Source organism: Apis laboriosa, unplaced genomic scaffold (genome assembly GCF_014066325.1).
Source record: "Apis laboriosa isolate Shangri-la unplaced genomic scaffold, ASM1406632v1 scaffold34_cov151, whole genome shotgun sequence".
Lineage (NCBI taxonomy): Eukaryota > Metazoa > Arthropoda > Insecta > Hymenoptera > Apidae > Apis > Apis laboriosa.
The window spans coordinates 7,399,832-7,414,400 of record NW_025222928.1 but is presented as its reverse complement, the minus strand read 5'-3'; the positions used below and the strand labels follow the sequence as shown (position 1 = coordinate 7,414,400).

The following is a 14,569-nucleotide window of genomic DNA, read 5'->3' as shown; positions in this document are numbered from 1 at the left end:
CACGCGTTTGGAATAGAATCGGATTTCTGAGAACGATCCACGGATATATACGAGGCGGCTTGAAATTAACTCGATTAAAATTGCGGCGCTACCCCCGACATTCCTCCGCAATTTCTCCACCTATGTGCACGCATACGTACCGCTCTTTTCTTTTTTTTTTTTTTTTTTTTTTTTTTTTTGATACCCCACCCCACTCCACCGAATAACTCAAGTATTATTCCACGTTTAAATCGGAAACACTGGAAATTAAAAAATACTCGTGCGGATTTTATACGTCTATCCTCCGATCGATTGGTTCCGTTTAGATCGAGTATGGGGTTGTTATACATGCGTGTATAAATATTCGTGGAACGGGATCGAATGGGTAGGAAAAAATTGGAATACAAAGTTAACCTTTTTCTTCCGTATCGAAATTAACGAATAAAATCGAATTGAGTTAGATTAAGCTACATTTTCAATTATCACAATTTTTAGAAGGATTTCTCGGAATTCGCTATTCCTATTGAATTCATTCATTTCACGCTTCGTGATATAATTAATATGCAATACATCTACGAATTAATCCTCTCTTAAAGAAGCTTTCTTAGCTTTATTGCCCGTTAAATTTATCATAAACAGATTAAATCTGTTGAACAACGAGGGCGTTTAAAATGGGGCGACACTCAAGGTGATACAAAGCGCGAGTAAATTGGCCGTCAGAGGTTGCAACAGAGAGAGAGAGTTGAATGGCCATCGTTGGTAACGGTGGATACGCGTGAAGCGAGGGCAGCCTCAGATATATGCGCAGCAATGTGGCACAGGGGTGCCTATTTTCCATCCAGCCCTGAAATTATCGGCCCGGCCTGAGCGAGGTCCATTGATTACCACTGGTAATTGCCATTACAACCCCCATCTACGTCTTTCCCTCCCTCTCTCTCTCTCTCTCTTCTCAATGCTCCACCCTCTTCCACCCTCTTCCCTCAACGTCTCGATGTTCTCTGCATCAAAGTCAACCATTTTGCCAAGAGAGAGCGCAGAAACTGTGAGCGCGTATCATCCTTTTAGAATATCAATTTCGACAATTCCTCGATTCTTCCTTCCCTCTTAAGCCAAGTTTGTTCGAAAATTATTTCAAGAGAGGCATACTCTTGTTTCGTGATATTGGTAATCGAATAATGTTTAGAGAGAGAAATATACTTTTTTTATATATATATATATATTTCGTTATTTTATTTTTTTTTTTTTTTTTTACCTCGAAATCTCCAGCGCCTAGTGTACCTAGGACTCGACACCCATCCGAAGGACGTGATCGATCAATTGATTGGGCGCGTTGCGACGCATGGAGGCAGAGCGGAATCCCGCTCTGCTTTTTCATCATCGATACCGGCAATTATGGATTGGAAAAACGACCGACACGCGGGCAAAGCATAGGGATAAAAATTTGATCGCGGTCATAGAAACGAGTTTTCAATCGAGTTGCCTTCTGCTGATTTACAATCCGTCTATCGATCCCTCTCACCATCCCCCTCCCGAAGAACGCATCCCTATGATTTCGAATTGAATTTAAATTATTCTCTCCTGATTTCAAAAGAGAAAAAAAGAAAAATCGAGAAACGATCTCGAAAGGGGAGGGGGATGAAATCCGTTTAAAAAGAAATTACAAATTTCTTCCACTCGTATTGGATCGTATAAATAGGCGAGATTATTAAATTCGCGTTTGTTAAGAAATCGATAGATAGATCTTGTAGTATAGTTTTAATCCCCAATTTTTTTCCCCCCCCCCCCCCTCCTTTTTTTTTTCCTCGATCGGATTCGCTCGGAAGGAGCTTATAGGCGAATATATCTCGACGATTGCAAGAATAACCGTAACGTTATTTCGGATTTGGCGCAGTTTACGACTCGATGCGTCGAACAGAATCGAATAACCGTTCGCCGTATCCGCTTAAAGCAATTTTTTGAGTGACCAGCGATCTTGGCATCGATCCGCGGAAAGCGGTATTCTCCAAAAATTCGTTTTGCCAGGTATGTTTTTTTTCTTCCCTATTTCCTTTTCTTTCTTCTCTCTCTCTCGCTCTCTCTCTCTCTTTTATTTTTCCACCAAAATCGGGAACGAAGTTTTAAACAAGAAAAAAAAGAATCACGATTCCAGCCTGTACATTTTTTTGGCTTCGAATAACATTCGATATACGCGGTGTATTCCGATGTTGGTCGGAGAAAAAAAATCACAGTGGGAAAAAAAGTAAAAAAGAGAAATAAAAACGCGCGATCTAGGAAGAATCGTGATACAAAGTAATTTACCAGGTATTTTTGAAATATTCGAGGAAAAAAAATCTAAGATCTCCCTGTTTTCTCCTTTCCTCCCTCTCCCGTTAATTATGAATTCCACGTAACAAAGTTTGCGGCTTTTCAACTTCAAAAAGTACGGAAAACTTTTAATATCGCGATGTAATATCGGAACGAATAAAAATATTTGAACCAAAGATATATATATTCATTTGGACGTACGTTCGAATATAGAAAACTTACATCGACATAAACGGGGGATGATAAGAAAACGTAGGCGCGTAACCTCGCTGATAAAAATCCATATTTTATTAAAAAAATTCGTCTATAATATCAAACTCGAAGTATATCTTGGCATATTAAAATCTTGATTTTGTTTTTATTTTTCCATTTTTTTTATTAATCAAAATATATTATAATCGAGAAATAAAGATTTAATATACAATATAATTAATAAAAGATCATTTTTATCGGTTCTATATTTTCTTTTTTTCTTTTTTTCAGTAGTTTTTTTATAATACTTGGTCAAACGTAATTACGTGATGACGTAATATGTATAACATGTTAATGTGAAACATAAGATTCTCTTCAAATTTTTTATACATTCATTATTTATGATGTAATAATATTATGATATAATAATAATAATAATATTTATTATAAATAAGTACATTATTTCAAAAATATTTGTAATGATTTTTATCTTTCAGATTGATATATCTGTGATTGAAAAATCTGCAATAATTTTATTTTTCAGATTAATATATCCTTGTGTAATAGAATAAACCATTATATTAAAAAATAAATTTGAAAAATGTATTATATAATGATAAAAAGAATTTTTATTGTTGTTTGAAAAATTGTATTTCTTCAAATTATTTTTTTTATTAAAAATTATCTAATTATTAATTATTAAATAAGTAGAAAAATTCTTTTAAATATTATTAATGATTTATTTAAATATTATTTTCGAATAGCGTTTGCGGACCAAGTTGGGAAAAATGACGGAAAAAAAGAAAGGGAGGGGCGAGGGGGGGAGGAGAGAAATATCTAGGTTGGTTTATCCGACTCCGTTTTTTCGGAGAATATTCCAAAAAATATCGCCCCCGTTTAATCCGGGAACGATCCATGTGCGCACCTAGATGCACACATGGAAATCACTTTTTAACGTTTCTACGACCATCGATAATCGTCCCGGAGGCCTTTGAAAATTTGAGAATTTTCTTTTTCTCCCTCTCTTCTCTGTTCCAGTGCCGCCTGAACAACCCGCCATTCTGGACCAGTGGGGGAGGATAGTGAACGGGACGGCGGGGCCCTACGAGGAGGGTGACACTCCCTCTTTGACGTGTCGCGTCACCGGCGGTAAGTATTTCTTCTTCTAAAATTTAGGGCGAATCCTAATTTACGAATTGTCGAAAATTTTCGAAAATCATCGTGCAAAGCGAATAAATGAGAGAAACACTCCCCGTCCCCGATTTCCCCGATTAACTGTGACGCAAGGTAGGATGCGTTGCGTCGAACGGTGATTTAGATCGTCCAAGTTGGAAAGGGAATGAAGAATCGAGCCGGTTGTATTAGATCAGCCAACTTTTTATCGGAGAGCTAAGTGAAAAGTTGCGCGTTCGGGCCTTCCTCTTGGAGGTGTGGTAAAGCGAGGAGGAGGAGGAGGAGGAGGATCAAGCGTTCCTCGAGTGGAATAGGAGGGAAGCGGCAAACTACCAAGGTTCCGGTGTTTACTTTGCCAACTGGATCTAAATTTCTGTTTATAACTGCGCCAACTTCCCTCGACTGCCTTAAAAGATTATTTCTTCCCTCCCTCCCTCTCTCTCGAAGACCTCCTAAAAGATTAAACACGGTTAAAAATGTGGCGTCGCCGGATTTTTTCCTTCCTTCCTTCCTTCCTTCCTTCCTATGGGATGTCGTCGCAAGGAATTACAACGATAATAAAAATTAAAATTAAAATAGACGGTTCGAAATATTCTCCGTGTATGTATATTTATATCATCGCGAATCGAACGAATTTATAGAAGACAGGAACAGACACACAAGGAGGATTCAATGCTCATCGTTCGATCCATACGCTCGATGAATACATCGAAATTCGTAGCCAGGAAATATGGCCGGCGTATGCATATTCGATGGGAATCGATCATACGCACTGCGGCGTATAAATTGAATATCGAGAAGATCGGCTTATCCTTAACAATACGTGGCTCCCTCTTCAAACCCTGCAAACGGTCCCCGAGAATTTTCATTTAATTGTAAATCGTCTTTAAACGGAAGAAGGGGAGGGGATCGTCTCCCCAAGATTTCGAGTGTCTTTTTATTTCCCTCTCTCTCTCTCTCTCGTCTCCTTTTATTTTCCAACGATTCGAAACAGTTTGGAAATTTATGTATCCGAGGTGGGTGTATCGATAACCGATATCGTTTCCGGCCGGCACAAAGCGAAATTTCGCCATTTTGATGTTTATTCGATTCCACCGACAAAGTTTCGCCCCTTTCCTCCCTTCTTAAAGCGGGCGGCACCCCGCCACAACTTTTCCAAGATTTGCAATTCAATCGAAATGGCCGCCCCAATGCGAAATTACGCCTATACACTTTGCCGATTAAATGTTAATGCGGGGGGGGGGAGGGGCTCTTTTTCACCAGATTCGAGGAAAATCGACCATGTACGTTATTTACGCGAGAAAACCTATCTCTGGGCCGCGAACGATACCGAAGACTAGATCCGATTATTCAAACGAGACGTTCTATATATATATATATATATGTGTGTGTGTGTGTGTGTGAGCGACGGTTCTTGCGGCCGTAAAAAAAAGGAAAAAAAAATTCGAGCGCATATTTTATTGCCGCCCTATTCCTCCCTATCTGTATCTACTTTGTGTTTGTACATTTCGAAATTCGATATCGACTCGCCCCGGAATCGGACAAACTTTGTTCTTCGTGTGGAGGGGGGGGAAAACGTTATCTCGCGGATGAATAATTTAACTTCAACTTTATTTTTCCAACTTTATGCTTCCTTCTTTGCCTCCCCTCCCGCGAAAAATTATATAATAAATATAAATTATTTAATTTTATTTTAGTGTTAAAGCACATAAAATTTTGAATTTTATAGAATTAATTAAATTATTAAATTGGATATTAGTTTAAATTTAAAACCTTTAAATTGCATTTAAAATTTAACATTGTTTTATTATATCTAAATTTAAAAGTAATATGTCTGATGAAAGAGATATTTTGATAAAATACATAATAAATATACTTAATAATATTATTAATTTAATATTATATTATTAATTTTTATTAATTTGAAACATAATTTATTTATCTACATGTTAATTTTCTTATTATTTTTTATTACAAATTCAAATAATATTTTTATTCAGTGATTATTAATGAAATTTATAGAACAATTATTAGAATTAGATTAATTAATATTAAATCATCAAATAAAAGATTAATTTATTATATAATTTCAGTAAATTTAAGGAGTATTTCTATTTTTAATAATTATTATATTTTTTAGTTCAATTAATTTAATAAAAAATTATCGTATATATCGGGTTTATATCGTTTATATCGTGGTTGGACACCGGTTTAAAAACGGAAAAAGGGAAAAAAGAAGCTGGCGTTAATTACACGCGCGTTAATACGCGGCCTTTATCCTTCTCTTCCTCTCTCTCTCTCTCTCTTCCTCTTCTGGAACGTCGACGATCGCTCATCGATCGGATACGATTGGTGCATTCTCAACTCTATTATACGCGATTTACAACTCGAGCCCAACTCTCCAAACCCGTTGCGTTGTCTATAATTTATGGGAATAGAGAGGTGAGAAAATTTTACGACTCCGCTCGCGGGATTTATTGCCAATTACTCGGTAAAGAATCGAGGGTGTACGTATAAACCGCGCGGCCTAAAAGGCCGCTTCCCTTCCTCTTCCTCGTCTTACGCATAATACGAAATGGAACGTGGAGAGAGAAAGAAAGGCACGTCGAGTGGTTTCGAGTCGGATGATCGAGAAGGATTATAAGCCAGTCGCAGGTGGTGCAAACTATATAATTATCCGGCGCAAGAGAAGAGTTGGCTTCCTTTTCTTCCCTCCCTCTGTTTCTGAGCCATCGAGCACGATGCACTCCGCCTATTTCCCCCGGGGTGCGCCGGCAACGTCGCGGGATCTATCTCTACGCCGTATTGGCCGAGTTGGCGGGGAATATTTATTTTTCAATCCTCCCCCCGCGAAACTGTAGCGGCGGAACCATAAAGGATATTAAAAATTATTCAGGGGACGGGATGACGTTCACAGAATATCCCTCCCCGAGATTATATTCGATCGATAAACTTTTAAATTTTTAACAAAGAATTTTATAAATGATAATCCCTTCGTTCCTTATTTTTAACGAAACGTAAAGTTTTAGCTTAAAGATTATTAAATCTTCCCTCGAATATATCTCGACTCGGATATATTATTCGAATATATATACATATATTATAGGGTGAGTCGAGCTTATCGACACTTGCTCCTCCGATAATCCAAAATCGAGAGGTCTCGAATCAAGGAGGCGATGAAAGAGAGGGGGGCGCAAGATTGAATAAAGGGGAAGGAGAAACTCACTCTCCTTCCTCTCCAAGGTATTTGCCTTAAGTAGAATTCGAACCTGACGGTAAACTTGTTAGATGTGGCCCCTCTTAATCCTGCGAGATATCGTCCGGTACCCGCGGATTAAAATCCTCCGCTTTAGTGCCCCTCCCCTGGTGTCGTTTTAAACGGAGGAGGTTCTCGGGCAAGGCAGTTTGGGTATAGCCGGGCAGTTAAAGTCAACGCCAGGGGCGTACCGAAGCCGTCCCAAGACCTAACCCCGACCCCAGGGTTAAAGCCAGACCTTCTTCTCCCTTTCCTCGGCCACCCAGTCGCTCTAAGCACTCGTGCAAACGACCTCGCGGCTTACGAATTAACTCCCTCCATCNTATACTATATATAGAGTTGAAAAATCGATCGAAAATTTCTTCATCCTATTCTATTCTTCTTTTCTAATATTATTTACTATATATACTATATATACTATATACTCTATATATACTATATATAGAGTTGAAAAATCGATCGAAAATTTCTTCATCCTATTCTATTCTTCTTTTCTAATATTATTTACTCGTGGAAATGCTATGCCCGGAGATCGTAATATTAATGGAGTTAATCAATTTCCAAATCCACCAATTAAAAATGGTATCTTGTTACAATTGCATTATAAACTTGATCATTACTAATTACTAATTCTATTCGAATAATAAATCTTAAATGAACCTAATATTCCTGATCATAATGCTAAAATGATATATACTTTTACTCGCGTCTTTTTCTTCTAATTAAAATGGAAGAAGGGTTAGAGAGACGACGCGGGTTAAAACGCAATCCGGATCGACGAGCATCGTCGAATAACAACTACGCGGAGTTAATCTAAGCCGTAGGAGGGGTTGCAATTTTAAGTGTCGCCTGATTAAATTGCGATTCGAGCGTGCCACCGTGGTATCGTGAATAACAATGTGAAGCTCGGCCTCTTCTCCCTCCCTCTCTCTCTTCGTCGAGGTATCATCCCCCGGTTTTGGGGGATGATGCCTCGCGGTTTTTCTCTATCCTCCTCCTTCGTGATTTCTCGCCCCTTATGTAATATCACACGTTTTATCACCTCAACCTGGCCAGCCTTTCCAACAAAAATATGCATCCGGCCACGGGAACCGTTATTATTCCGCGAGAGATATGTAAATCCGTGATATAATACGCCGAGTCTATCCACTCGAATCGAGTACTCCTATATATATATATATGTATATGTATATGTGTATGTATATGTATATGTATGTAGCCCCCCTCCTGCCAAACCATTTATTTCCGATAAACGCTACTTTCGCGCGAGGTGGATATGGATATGGAGAGGGAATATTGGTACGAAGGGTGGATTCCGACCTCCTGTTAAAGAGATCGAGGAAACCAGAACCCTTATTTATCATCCGAGCCGAGAGCTATACGCGAGTTTAAATTCCGGCTCGATTCTCGCGGATCGATCGTGCGAACGAGAGAGAGAGAGAGAGAGAGAGGTGGTCTTTTCTACGTATGAATCTATTGGAGAAATAGGTGTGTTCTCTTTCTCTTTTTCTCCTTCTTCTCCTTCTTCTCCTTTTTCTCCTTTTTCTCCTTTTTCGAACACAGCTTGGACCCGTTCTTCCCATCCGTCGTTCTATAATTGATATTTATCGATCTAGCGGATGGATGGTGTATAAGGGGGAGGGGGCCGGATATTGAAGCTGCGCCAGTTTTTGTCTAAAGTACCAAAAACTCCTCGGGTATCGGCTAATTTAAAAGTTGCCGGGGAAAACTCATCTCGGTAGCTTTAGTAGCTTCGCCACCCCCCTCCCCCCTCTGTACACTGTGTTCTCCTCCCGTCTCCTTTCCTTCTCTCTGTTCAACGTTTCTCTCTTCACTTTCGAATCGCTATCTGGTCCGTAGGAGAGAGAAGGGTTTGTTTCGAAATCTGTAAATCTTTCCCCCTCTCCTCGTTTTTGAAGGTTAATTCGCTTGTTACTTGCAGGTAAGCCGGAACCTGTGGTGCGGTGGTTGGTGAACGGTGAAGTGAAGGACGAGGAGTACGAGAAGAACGCCGGGGACGTGATAGAGAACAGGTAATGATAATGCACACCTCCGTTTCGTTCTCTGTTTATTAACCGATCTGTGACGATAACGGCAGTCCTTTTCGACAGACTCACCCTGCAGTCCGTCACGCGGTCGCATCTAGGGGCGAATTACACTTGCCAGGCGAGGAACACGGACCTGATCGAGCCGAGAGAGGCCTCCATTTCCCTGGATCTCAACCGTGAGTGACGATTATTCGTGAGAGGGAGTGAAGGGGAGGGGATACGAATTCTTATCGCAACAAATCGGGGAAGAGCCTGTCTTGTCCCGATAGCATCTACGAGACGGGGCAAAACTGGGCTCCCTCCTTCGCCTTTAAGGGAAGATAAGGCGAGATAAGACGAGAAATATATTAAATCGAGCCCCGCCCTCTCTCCCTCTCTCTCTCTCTCTCTCCTGCGCAGACTGGCAAAGAAAGGCAAAGAAAGCTTTCTCAAAATTAGAATTCTTCGTCAACACTAACTTTTCGAGAGTAAATTGAAAAATTTATGTCAGTCTGTTGTCCGCGGTATGGTTATGCTATGGTTATGCGGGAAGAGGAAACTTGAAAACGGGGGAGAAATATTTATTCTCGTCGAGATCCGCCGTTTCGAAAGAGAAGGGAGAAAAAGGAAAGAGAAGGAAAAGCTAGGACGACGATCGTCGACCGATCGGTGCTTCCGAAAATTTTCCGAAAATTGAAGACCCGTTATCGGTGAACGGGAACACCCATCATAGGATGAAAAAGAAGATAACGAAACGAACGGTGAGGAAGGAGAGAACGAATGAAATGAAAGAGAGAGGGAGGAGAATAAAAAAAAAAAAAAAAAAAGGGAGATTGATCGATGCTCGCTCTTTGATTTTCGCGACCTGCACCAAGTGACCATGCACGTGTATTCATCCCATGGCTGGTGGAACAAAAAAGAGAGATTAAAAAACCCCTGAACGAGGCCGTAGCTGGAGGGGAGTGGACGAGATTGCGGATAATCGAAAAGGCCGGTGATTCCGGAAATCAAATATTTGCGCGAACATCCGATGTGTCGTTCGTTTAAAAATTTGTAATGCCACGCGTTAGAATCCTCCTCTCTGCTCCAACTTCGAACCCCATTCTCGATCATTACACGCGTCGAAACGAAACGAGAGAGAAACGGAGAAATTTTGAAAACTAATTCGCCACACCCTTCGATTAGAATTCGAGGTGACGAAACGATGCGACCTATCCTCGTAGCTTTCATATTTCACGCACGAACGGATCGTATCTGGCCCCCGGTATTGGGCCAATTGGATAGTCGGATTTATCGTCCGTCAAAGCGATCGTCGCCCGGAACAGTATCGTTCCGCGCGTTTACACACGCGTTGAAAAATCAATGTTTATACCCCCCCGTGTAACGATCGTTATCGAAAACTCCGGGGGAAGAAATTGGCGAATAATCTCCCCTTTTGCCCCCTCCTTTTTCCTGTCGACTCGACTCGACTCGATTCGAAAAGGAAAAATAAGAAGGAGAAAGAGGAAAGAAAGAAGAATTGAGGGGATCCAGAAACGATCCACTCGTATTTTAATCGAAAAGTGGAATGGTCCAAATTTTACAAAATCGTGCAATTTGCATTGCTCCCCCTTAATTATCGGCTCGCTTTAATTATTCGCGTGGTTGGAAAGAGAGGAAAGAGTTGGAAAGAGTTGTTTCGATCGGTGGATAATCGGCCAATCCGTTGATTTCCAGTGAAACCGTTGACGACGACCATAAGGAGGCCGGGGAGGAAGGAGGTGGGGAGCGAGTCTCTGCTCGCCGGGAAACGGTACGAGGTTGAGTGCGAGACGACGGGCTCGAGGCCACCTGCGGTGATAACCTGGTACAAGGGGCGAAGAAGGCAGCTGAAGCACACCAAGGTGGGAGAAACTAGAGACATCCCTTCCTATATCTCCCCTTTAGATTTTTTCGTCGACAAGGTTTCGACAGATTAGGATTAACATTCGATCGATCGAAATCCGGTAATTATAATCTCGTTACAGCTTTCTAATTACCAGATTAGCGTTCACCTTAACGAAATTTAGGGGAAGAACAAAAGCGCGTTTAATTAACGGCTAAGCTGCTTTATTACGCATAGCTAGCTTGTTAATTAATCTGGCCCGTTTCTCCCACTCTGTTTCGATATCTCGTTCGCCCCTTCCCTCCCTTATCAATACCTATAACGATCGAGTCTTCTTTTCGTTTGGCTCGAAAAAAGGGCAAGACGCGTTTATTACGCGATTTCCTCGCGGTCGCGTAATTGGAAAGCGATCGGCTAACGAGTTCGAATCGTGGCGGCGAGAATTCGGCTTCCCTCGAGGGAGATTCAGAATCTAAAGTCTGTATCCTTGGGAGACAGAGTTCCGATGGATGGGGGGGAGGGAAAGAAGAGGGGAAGAGGTTGAAAAGGTCGAAACGCTTACCGATAACTATACCCCTCGGCGGCGAATCTTTTCCTTCCGAGAGATTCTCGATACGGAAACAGAGTCAAAGCGATGGAACGGAGACATCCATGCAAGTGGTGGAAGGGTGGAGGCGAGAGGAAGAGGAGGGGAAAATCTGCGGTTGCGCCGCTTTCTCTCTCTCTCTCTCTCTCTCTCTCTCTCTCTCTCTCTCTCTCTCTCTCTCTTTCTCCTCTCTGTCTCTCCTCTCTACGCTCGAGCGGATAGGATTCGTGCAAGTTGGAGTTGTTCGAAACGACGAGGGTTGAAAGGTACGATCAGAGGGCAGCGCTCGAGAGGGGCGTTCGATTGAATTAACCAACCTACACCTGTCGACTCCAGATATTTTCATTGGCGGTATGCTAATTGCCCATTACGATTTAGGAGCGAGTCGAACCGTTGCTTTGAAAAGCAAATAGTTTCTGCCGTTCGTTCGTTCTTTGTCGCGTTGCGTGGAAATACCATTCCATCTTGCGAAAAGATTGTAATCCCGATTCTGTTCGGTTTTGTTAAGAGAGCGTAAAAAGATGAGAGCAATTTCTCGTTAAACCGCAAAGTTTAAGTTAGAAAAGAAAAAAGTTTAAATAGTTTATAATCGATTCGAGGAAATAAAAAAATCGTTATTCGGTTAAACCGATTCGAATATTTATTTTTATCTCCATCCGAATCATCGATCGAATGAAAAACGAAGAGAGAGAGGGGGGGGAAGAAAAAAAATATGACAAATGAATTAAATTATCCCTGTGAAATTGACATTACGTTATTATTAACGATATCAAACAGTCGGCTCGAGATCCAATTAATCGAGACTATCGAGAGTATCGAAATCGAGGTAAATCGAATAAAATAAACGTAGATATATCGGGGGATAATAGATTCGCCAGACTTTCCAGAGAATTATTATCAATTTTAAGGTTTTTCATTTTTCGATTCCCTCCGAATCGAAGAACAAACGAAGCAGTAATCAAATGCGGATTATATTTGTACGGTTTAAATTTCATTCAATTTTTACCGTATCCAGCCACGCTGCCGGTAATACATTTACGCGTATTCATACGATATTTAAATAACAACCAGCCCGCGAACACAGCATCAAAATACATAATTTATATTTTAAATATTACTCGTGTAATATCATATCCTGTTAAAATAGGAGTGAGCGAAAATCCAAATTTAAGGCGGTCATATATTCCCTGCAACGTGATAAAAATTCTAAATGCAAAGCGATACGACGAAAAAAAAATAAATAAATAAATAAACAAATAAAGAGTTTATAATTTTAAACGGGGGGAAAAATGAATTTTTCTTTTCTTTTTTCAAAGCTCCTTTTCCCCTTCCTCTTTCCTCTTTATCTCCCGTTAAAACTACCCGAAAATGTATCTCGGCCGAATTTCTCCCTATTTTAACTCTCTCGCCCGAATCCCCTTATTCGACGTTTCCAATAACGTCGCCACGAAACGAACCTGCCAAGATACACGTATATATATATATATATATATATAGATTGTTTGCTCGCGACAACCATTACGTAGTGCGTCCCCGGGGCAGGAAACACGCGTCGATCGTCAGAAGAATTGGTGGAAGATTTTAACGGAGGGAATTCTGCCCTCGAAGACGAGGGAAGCTTGGATCTCTCGAGAAGGGAGGCGGCGAGGATCTGGCTACGTGTGGTATTCGATAATGTACGCGAGAAAGCGTCCGTTCCTAGGGATTTTCTTTCCGTTGGCCAGCATCTTCGAAACGATCGACGCGAACAGCCCTGTAATCCGTTGACGCTTGCTGGACTCGAAGAAGTAATACGAATGGAAGAGGGGGAGACGAACGAGCACCGTTACTTTTCGCAACTTTTCTCGCCCGCAGTTAATCCGTCAGGATGGAATAACGGATATCACGAAACGGGATAGACAACGGAGGTCGATAATCACAGATGCAACCGGTTCGTGTCTCTTCGTTCACCGCCCTAATTAATTTCGCGTTGTTCGTTAACGAGCACCCGGCCGCAACGCTCAACGACGACGTATCCAGTAATATCCTCTCTCTCGCACCTGCTCCCCGAGTATCTCTCTCTCTCTCTCGCTCGCTCGCTCGCTCGCTCGCACGACCTCCTTGCGCATTTTCGACGCGGGAGGGGGCTCTGATTAACAGAGTAAACGACAGTCACCGATGGGAACTCGGCTGAATTCTAATTCGCGCGACGGTTTCCCAACTTTTATGGGGGCGAAATTAAAATTCTTCGGCGAGGCCCGCGTGGATTACGTGTGAAGATTCGCCGATGAGATCGAATATTCCGGGGAATAATACGCGGGGAATTTTAATGAGTCCCAGGCGACGTCGCAAAAATCCAAGTTAGTTAATTATATTATATCTCGAAGCCGATTTTGAAAGCCGATTTTGAAAGCCGATCTCGAGGTAAAGGAGGCCGTTAAAGAGGTCGGACGATGACGGCTCGTTTATCGGATCTGTTTAAAATTCTCGTCTAAGCGACGGATAATAAAATACAGCCTCGTAACCGCGAAAGGTGGGGGAGAAAAGGTTGGAGGGGAGATATTAACGTTTAAGCAGATCCTACAAGCGGCGGGACACGTAGACCGCCTCTATCGCATTACCATCCTGATTATCCCATAGTCGTTCAGCCTGTCTTTACCCGTTCGCCACGGCGTTCACGAGGGCTCGTTACCGGTGTAATCGCTACGTCATCTTTATTTCTTCCTTCCCCTCCCCCCGGAATGCCGGAGCTTTAAGGCCTTTATATATATATATATATATATATATATATATATATATATAATTCTAAATAATAATAAATAAATTCTAAATATAAATAATTCTAATATAATTAATAAATAAATTCTAATAATAAATAATTCTAAATAATTATAAATAAATTTCTAAATGAAATTCGACGCCTTTTCCCTTAAACCTCCTTTCTCTTCCTGCCCCAAGGAGGGAAAATCGTTAAACGAGAGAATGGAGGAGAATCGAGAGAGGGACTACTCGGGTACTTGACGCGCTTCGAAACAAAATTCTCGGCCAAAGTGGGGGGGGATATGGGGAGTCTTTTCTGCCCGCGGAAAGCGGTGGAAGATAGAGAGAAAAAACGCGAGAAGCTGGCTGTGAAATTTACGCTCGGCGGAGTCCGGCGGAGCGGAGCTCTTTAGAAAGGATTCCACGGATGGGCAGGACTTTGGCGGGAG

The 14,569-nt window shown here is 41.4% G+C and overlaps 1 protein-coding gene across 4 annotated transcripts in view; it reads left to right on the top strand.

Annotated features, from left to right (window-relative positions):
* Positions 1-14,569, top strand: part of LOC122715323 (nephrin) — a 220,543-nt gene that overhangs the window by 168,586 nt on the left and 37,388 nt on the right. For all 4 annotated transcript variants that reach the window (XM_043937424.1, XM_043937420.1, XM_043937423.1 and 1 more), the window contains exons 4-7: positions 3,514-3,624; positions 8,847-8,937; positions 9,016-9,128; positions 10,648-10,814. In XM_043937424.1, coding sequence (XP_043793359.1) covers positions 3,514-3,624; positions 8,847-8,937; positions 9,016-9,128; positions 10,648-10,814 — 482 coding nt within the window. The remainder of the gene's footprint in view (positions 1-3,513; positions 3,625-8,846; positions 8,938-9,015; positions 9,129-10,647; positions 10,815-14,569) is intronic.